The sequence below is a fragment of the Hyposmocoma kahamanoa genome, unplaced genomic scaffold (assembly GCF_003589595.1).
Source record: "Hyposmocoma kahamanoa isolate Upper Pololo Valley unplaced genomic scaffold, ASM358959v1 79, whole genome shotgun sequence".
NCBI lineage: Eukaryota > Metazoa > Arthropoda > Insecta > Lepidoptera > Cosmopterigidae > Hyposmocoma > Hyposmocoma kahamanoa.
The window spans coordinates 1,242,506-1,250,561 of record NW_020653993.1 but is presented as its reverse complement, the minus strand read 5'-3'; the positions used below and the strand labels follow the sequence as shown (position 1 = coordinate 1,250,561).

Here is an 8,056-nt window from a genome sequence, read left to right as displayed (position 1 = left end):
AACTAACACAAACAATTTTTTTTCTTCATCCTGTTGAGTTGTTAAAATTGAGATAGTACCGTTTGCCAGTTCACAGTCGCTATATCTACAGTATCTACAGTAAAAATAAAGAACACACAGCTTGATTACACAATCGTTTATTTTGAAAACCATTTCACGGTAAAATTAATTGTTGGATAGAATATATGTATAATATAAATTAATTAGTTCTGAGCACTATAGACCTCTTACGACAGCGCTGCAAAGGTCTTACTCTGCATGATGATTCTCTAGACTCTATATGAGCCATATGAGCGCACAAAAATTACTCTATCCTTAAACATGAGACAAGATTTCATCAGAAAATTTTCTTGAAAACTACAAAAGTGACTATACCTTTATTCCGTCTGTTAAGAATGGCGTTGTTCAAAATAGTTTTATTCATATATAACAGATGACGCTGTAACAACATAGTTCTGCTAATGAACAAAGATGGCGTTATTCTACAAAGCGACGTGTATTGTTAGAGGCGTGCGTTTAGACATTTTAAGTGTTCCTCAGTTCAATACTTGGGTGACTATTTCATTTTTTTCGAACGTACCTATAAATATCACGACTCATGATCCATCCAAGTTTCCTAATCAAATTAATCTGAATAATATTGTTGTAAATAAAAATTAAACTCGAAGTCTGAAAATCCCTTAGAGGATGGAAAAAAATAAAGGGAAAAGAAAATAATCTAAGGAAAATCCTCGTTTTTCGCTGTCCACTCAAAGTTGCAAGCTTTTTGTAACATAAAGTCTATAGGCATAAACGGTTTTGTAAACAAATTTGTAAACTTCAAACTAAAAAGTATTGCAGTAAAAAGTCCTTTTTAAATATTTTTAAATTTATATGCAGCTTATGTAAGCGGTACATACTGTAGCATTAACTCAATCAATTAGAAGATTTTTTGTTAAATATTTTGGGTAACTGCACATGATTCGTGAATGGCCTGGTGTATATCTCGGTCTGTCATAGTCTGCTGTCTGATTTATTGCTCCTGCGCCAGCACTAGATGTCCCGATTTGTCCAACGTAAAAATTGGACGTAGTCGACGATTTCTGTAATACAAATACTTTCATTAATACAACATCTAAATAACTAACTATTGCTCTTAAACTTAGAGAGTTGTGTTGAAAACTATATCGTTGCCTTGGATGAGTAGGGCATCAACTCAAAAATTTGGATATTTTACTTTAAAACGCAGTCATATTAAAAAAATCGATCTTTCTAATGAAAAAGGTCTTATAAAGATCGGACGTGAAATGGCGCTGGAGGCAGGGTAGTTAGTATCTCTGAACCATCGAGTATTTAACCAGAAATAGAGACGAAATAAGAACAATCCATCCCTGGCAACTTACCAGGCAGATGGGCCTTGTATCACTTTTAAATATCAACTTTCGTTTGCAATGAAATCACAAATTAGAAAACTGAAATAGAACAGCGCCAACAACCGACCTGTGTGTACCAAAAATATTCTGTATTTATTATAATAAAGATCATCAGATATTATCTTAATATCTCTAACAATGGGGGCTGTTCCATTCGGTGGTGTGCGAAAAACAGATAAACATCTAATTATAAAACAAACGGAATCACATTTCACCGGTGATTAAATATGTAATTTTTTAATTTTTGTCCATTATAGCAAAGCTCAACTTAAACTGGAACATTTAAAGTGAAACAATTTACGACACCTGTCAATTGTTTCGGATTCGGGCTAGCCAATCGGAGCGCAGTTGTCACCGGAATGATGTGGCAGAAAGTTTTTAAACAAATTAATTACGTCTCTATTTCTGGTTATTCATATACTCGATGGTTTGATAATATAACGCAATCCACCGTATTCTGAACTACATATAGTTACACAGGTTATTAATTTAAATACCTTATTTTTAATTTGCCCTGTAACATTTCAATTTTCGCTACATACGATTTACAAACATTTTTTAACAGTATTATTTTTCAATTTAATAATTAAAAGAAATTATATAAATAAGTAATAAATAGGAATCATATCGTTAAAAAAATATTTGCAAATCGTAAATTGGAAGTTACACGGTAAATTGAAAATAAGGTATTTAAATTTAAAGTAATAACTTTTGTAACTGTACTTACTTATTTACTTATAATAATTAATAGATTGGTGGGCATTAATGTTAGACATAACCGGTTGATGGCGTTAGTTAATAGGTTGGTTGGCATTAATGTTAGACAAAACCGGTTGATGACTTTATAACTTAATAGGTTGGTTGGTATTAATATTAAACATAACTGGTTGATGTGTTTATAAATTAATAGTTTGGTTGGCATTATTGTTGGACGTAACTGGTTGATGAGCTTATAATTTAATAGATTGGTTGTCATTAATGATGGATATAACCGGCTGATGACTTAATAAATTAATAGATTGGTTGGACCTAACTGGTTGATGACTTTATCATTCCAGTCACCCGTGAGCTTGTAAAGAGACCGAAACGTTGAGTTATTTGAAAAATAAGTATATGCTATTTAGATCCAAAAAATAAGTTTCATTTCCCACGTCTTCTATCTCTAAGGTCCCGGGTTCGATCTCTGGTCAGGTCAACGTAGAAACCAACTTTCCAATATTATCTCGGGTCTGGATGCTTATGCCACCGCCGTAGTTTCCATTTTCAATAACACAAAGGCTTACTTACTTCCGGATCAAAATCAACGTATGTGATGTAGAAATCTGAGAGCTAGGGAATATATTATAAATTTACGAGATAATCCGAATTTACCTGAGTTTAGCACTCTTTCTCCTATTTCCTCTGGCAACAGCTGTAGCCTCGGCATTGGCTTGGCCATCTTCAGTTACTGCCTGAAAAAAAATTGAAACAATGAGAGAGCAGTGGTAACTCAAAATATAGGGACAATCTAACGTGCCGACTATCATAGCCAGGACGATATTGGAGCTGGCCCGCATTTTGCGCACCAGTGACGCACACCTTTTGAGCATCGTTGCATAGAAGCAATCAGTGCTTGCCGCCGCGAACATACCCGAAGCGTTGTAGGAACGGGGCAGCCAACATATTCGCTCTCCTAGACAATGCCCTCCGCTCACGTTCCATGTCAACATTGTCTCCGAGGACGACCGTTACTATGTGCCCTAGGTATTTGATATTGTCTACTCCATCTAGAGGAACACCAGGATATATGGATGGTACATTTTGTGGACGCTTAGCTCCACCCGCCACGAATACCATGTACTGACTTTTGGTTGCGTTATTCTTTGGCCATGTTCATCAGCATAACTTTTCTAAGACTTGCAACAGCTGTCTTAGGTCGCAGACCGACGCACTCTGCAGAACCATGTCATCCGCGTAACTAAGATTATTGAAGCAAACGTCATCAACGTGACAGCCGACATGGCGACTGCTGAGCTCGACGATCACCCCATTCATATAAATGTTGAACAATGTGGGTGAGGTCAAACCACCCTGCCTCACACCGCACTGAAGCTGATACGACTCCAACGTTGCACCCGCCCATCTGACGCTGTTAACCTGGTGTGCATACCAGAACTTAAGGATGTTTATAAGTTCACGCGGCAGTACCATGCTCTTCAATTTATTCCATAAGACATTATACTCCACCAGGTCACAAGCCCTTTTTAGGGCTGTCACAACAAAACTTTGTTAACTTAAATAAAGACGGTAACACATTGGACTTATGCTTTAGTAATCTACCCCTAACGACTAGCCATTGTTTGCAGTCTGTTCTTAAAGAAGATTTGTATCATCCCTCACTTTATGTATCCGTAGCGGACATACAAGCAACATACTTAAAAGAACGATACTCCCCGCGTTTTAATTTTAAAAAAGGCAATTATTCTAAAATGAATGAATTCTTAGGGAGGACTTACTGGAACAATATATTATCTACTGACAATATTGACAATGCTGTTGAAATATTTTATAGTAAGTTGCACGAATGTTTTAGCTTGTTCGTACCTATCTATACAGCTAATAGATCACATTACCCTGTTTGGTACAGTCCAGCAACGCTCATAAAAAAATGCCCTAAATATTTCTGGACTTATGTCAAATCAAAGAGAGGCTTGTCGAATTATCCCAATAGTTTCACATTTAACAACGTAGAATACACCAAAGTTGAGGATATCTCCGCAGCATTCAACAACTTTTTTAAAAGTGTTTTTAATTATTCAACAAATGTGAATAACAGCTCTTCTTCAGCGATCAATACCTTTTTTAGCACGGATGTAGTTACCCAAATTCACATTAATGTCAAAGAAGTTGAAAAAATGTTGAAGTCATTAGATAAATATAAAGGAGCGGGTTGTGATGGTATTCCGCCACATGTTCTGGCCTCTTGTGCTGAAACCCTTTGTGTACCAATTACTATTTTGTTTCGTGGGTCACTTAGCAGTTGTGTCTACCCTAGAATATGGAAAAGGGCTCACATTATCCCCATACACAAGAAGGGTTCCAAATCATGTATAGAAAATAATCGTCCGATTTCTATTCTTCATACCATAAGTAAAATTTTTGAAAGGATTGTGTACAATAATATATACAGAGTTATTGCGGCAGGGTTACCGCTGACTCAGCATGGGTTCGTTAGAAGACGTTCTGCGGTCTCAAATTTGGCTGTGTTTGCAAATTATTTACTAAATGAAATGGAAAATGGAGGTCAGGTTGACGTGGTCTACACTGACTTCGAAAAAGCTTTTCATCGTGTGGACCACGACATTAGAGACATTAGGTATCCACGGAGACTTACTTCGTTGGGTGCGATCTTATTTGACCAATCGTTCTCAGGCTGTGGTCTTGGGAGGATTTAGGTCCGATTACTTTACAATTCCGTCTGGCGTCCCTCAGGGCTCACACTTTGGACCTCTGTTTTACAACGCCTATATTTATGATATTAATAATCACATAATTAACGCTAAGAACTTACTCTATGCCGACGACAAAAAGATTTACATGCAAGTCGATCCACAGCTGACTGTGAGAAATTACAACAAGATTTAAACAATTTGTACAATTATTATAGTAGTAACAGAATCACAGTCAACGCCAGTAAATGTCAATGTATAAGTTTTACTCGTAAAATACATCCAATTGTATATCCGTACCATTTCAGTGGTAACGCTATTGAGAGGACCCACATTGTGCAGGACCTGGGTGTTTATTTTGATTCCAAAATGCTTATGTCTCATCATTATAACAGTATTACTAACAGGGCATATAGGAATTTGGGCTTTGTTTTACGAACTTGTCAATCGTTTAATTGTGCGACCACTTTAAAATTGTTGTATTCGGCATATGTCCGTAGCATATTGGACTATGCTAGTCCTACACTCTATAGTGTTTATATTAATCAAATTGAACGAATTCAAAAGAGGTTCCTAAAGCATTTGAATAATAAATGTAGATTAACCGATTTTCATTCACCTTACGTTGATATCTGTCGCACATACAATTTGTTAAGTCTCCAGGAGCGTCGTGAGTTGTTGGATATGGGTCTTTTGTTTGATGTACTCAATGGTCGTTTGGATTGTCCAGATTTATTACAGCAAATAAGTTTTCGAGTGCCTGCCCGTCGTACCAGACATACGTGTCTTTTTCATGTACCATTTCACTGCACAAACTACGGCAAAAACTCTGTGCTCACAAGATTAGTTACTGGTTACAATAAATATTTCTGTGACGTTGATCCCTTTGTAGATAAAAAGCATCCTTTCCAGTCAAACATTAAAGAATTAATTTTCAAACGCGATGCGTAGGTTCACTTAATTCACTTAATTTATTTTATTTTGCTCATTTATTTATTCATTTCTTTTATAGTTATAGTTTGCTATTTTTATAATGTTAGAAGTATTTATGATTTAGTGTTAAGTTGTATTCATATGTAGGTACAGTGTATAATACTTATTAATATTAGGTTTTATTGTGTATAGTAAGTATTGTTTGTATGTAAGTGTACGTATTTAGTTTACTTAATTTGTTTCACAATTATATGTATGTATATAATCTGTATAATTATTTATCACGCTTATATACCCCGTGCTCTGTTTTTATTTTAATGTATAAATCGAGTATAACTGTTATTGGCTTTGTAATACGTAATTAATTTTTTGTAACCTATCATTATTGCTGTTGTTATCCCAAATAAATAAATAGATAAGTCGAGGAAGCACGCATAGACTGGCATTTTACGGGCGGTGTAATACCTAACGGTGTGGACAATTTGGGTCTAAAGCCGAATTGATTGTCGTGCAGAGTTGTGTATCTTTCTAACTGTGTATTAAGCACCCCATCAAACACCTTGGCGATAACCTTAGCTAGGGAAATGGGCCTATAGTTGTTCTTATCGGCCAGGTCACCCGTTTTATTTCTCACTATAGGTACCACCACCGTTCTCATAAGATGCGACGGCAAGTACGAGTGACTCACGCATAACGGGTAAAACATTGCAAGAACTCTAGATGTATGAGAACCAGCGTGCTGTAGGTGCTCGATGCTGAGTCCATCGTGACCCGGAGATTTTCCTTTCGTCATGTTTCTTATAACATTCAACACTTCCTTAGCTGTGACCACAACATTTACCGCCTCGTCCGGCTCATCAGCACCGAACACCTGTAGCCCCGGACTCAAGGGAGATTGTACAGTAAAATGCTTCCTAAAGACATTAGCAATGGTCACATACACCGTCGATGCTCACGGGGCTAGCTTTTAAGTTCTCTTTTCTTACATTTTTCCAGAAACTTCGAAAATCACCATTTACATGTTTCTCCGCAAGGGCATCCATCTTTATTTGGTCCTGATGAATTTGGCACTATTTCAGTCGTGATTTGAATACCCTTCTATTTTCACATATTTCGAAAAACCCATTCAGAAAACTTCAGCCACTCTATGAGCGCCAGGGACATACCTATTCCAGCCCGTTACTCGCAACCCACTCCTACCCGCTCCAGTGTCCCCTCGACCTGCATAGGACGCATCACGAAAGACAAATACAATGTCAGAGTAAAGTCTATCAAGAACATGTTTTTGACTTTCGTCATCATAATAGCCTTTCGCACAATTCAAAAATTCGGAAAGAAAATCAATTAATTTGTCTTTTATGACACTCTTCAGAATACTTAGCCACCTGTTCCTTATTTCTAACCCCCCATAATACATTCTTATTAAAATCCCCATCCCATGGATATCGACACATTCGTGCACTTCTCACTCTACTCTCTTGTTACAAATTAATATTGTTTTTCAATTTTGTTACAATCGAACGTTAAACTTTATTATATTTTACCTGTATAATAAGTTGTCCGTATAAAATAATTTGGATTATATCTCTGTGATACTGGAAGGGTGCTGGTACTTAAAGCACAAGTTTTCTTTTTTTGAGTACCAGCTTTCATATGTTCTGATAATGGCGGTACCTTTTATTTTGCACTTTTTATACTTTGTAACGTTTATGTTCCTTGAATAAATTTATTATTATTATTAACCCTCGGAAAACTTGTGGACCCACTTAGCGGACTATGACCTAAACCCTCGTCTTATTAATCGGATCTTATAAAAAAAAACCCGTGCCCTACATATATATATATAAATGGGTTGATGATGATCTTTAATACTGTACTGTAGTGACTTTATAAAAAGATTAAAAGAGATTACAATACTCGTGGAAACATGTTTCAAGGTCTATAGCACTTACTTTTTTTTAATAAGTATGTCTTACCTCGTCTTGTGATTCTGTGGTAGTCTGATACCCAGGGTTGGCCTGGACTCCAGCCTCGGGGGCGCCATACCTTGTGTACACACGTGGCTGAGTCCTGTACAAAACTTTTGTATTACAAAGTAGCTAAAGCTGAATTCGTAACCTTGATTATAATAAACGAACGAATTTTAAATCTCAGTTGTGTGTGGAAAAGAGTGGTAATGGCAGGATTTTGTATGTCTGGTATTCTGCTAAAAAGTTAGGAGTAGTGACTTGTCAGTGACTAACCATCGAACTACTATTCAATTGCCATTGCAATTTTTTGGTA

At 36.4% G+C, this 8,056-nt stretch overlaps 1 protein-coding gene across 2 annotated transcripts in view; it reads right to left on the bottom strand.

Moving 5' to 3' along the window:
- Positions 1–985: 985 nt before the first annotated feature.
- LOC113233588 (transcription factor SPT20 homolog) overlaps positions 986–8,056 on the bottom strand; it is a 16,048-nt gene continuing 8,977 nt past the window's right edge. For both annotated transcript variants that reach the window (XM_026468735.1, XM_026468736.1), the window contains exons 5-7: positions 7,750–7,843; positions 2,784–2,863; positions 986–1,082 (exon numbers count right to left, since the gene is read on the bottom strand). In XM_026468735.1, the coding sequence (XP_026324520.1) occupies positions 1,013–1,082; positions 2,784–2,863; positions 7,750–7,843 (244 nt within the window). In that variant the 3' untranslated portion in view covers positions 986–1,012. The remainder of the gene's footprint in view (positions 1,083–2,783; positions 2,864–7,749; positions 7,844–8,056) is intronic.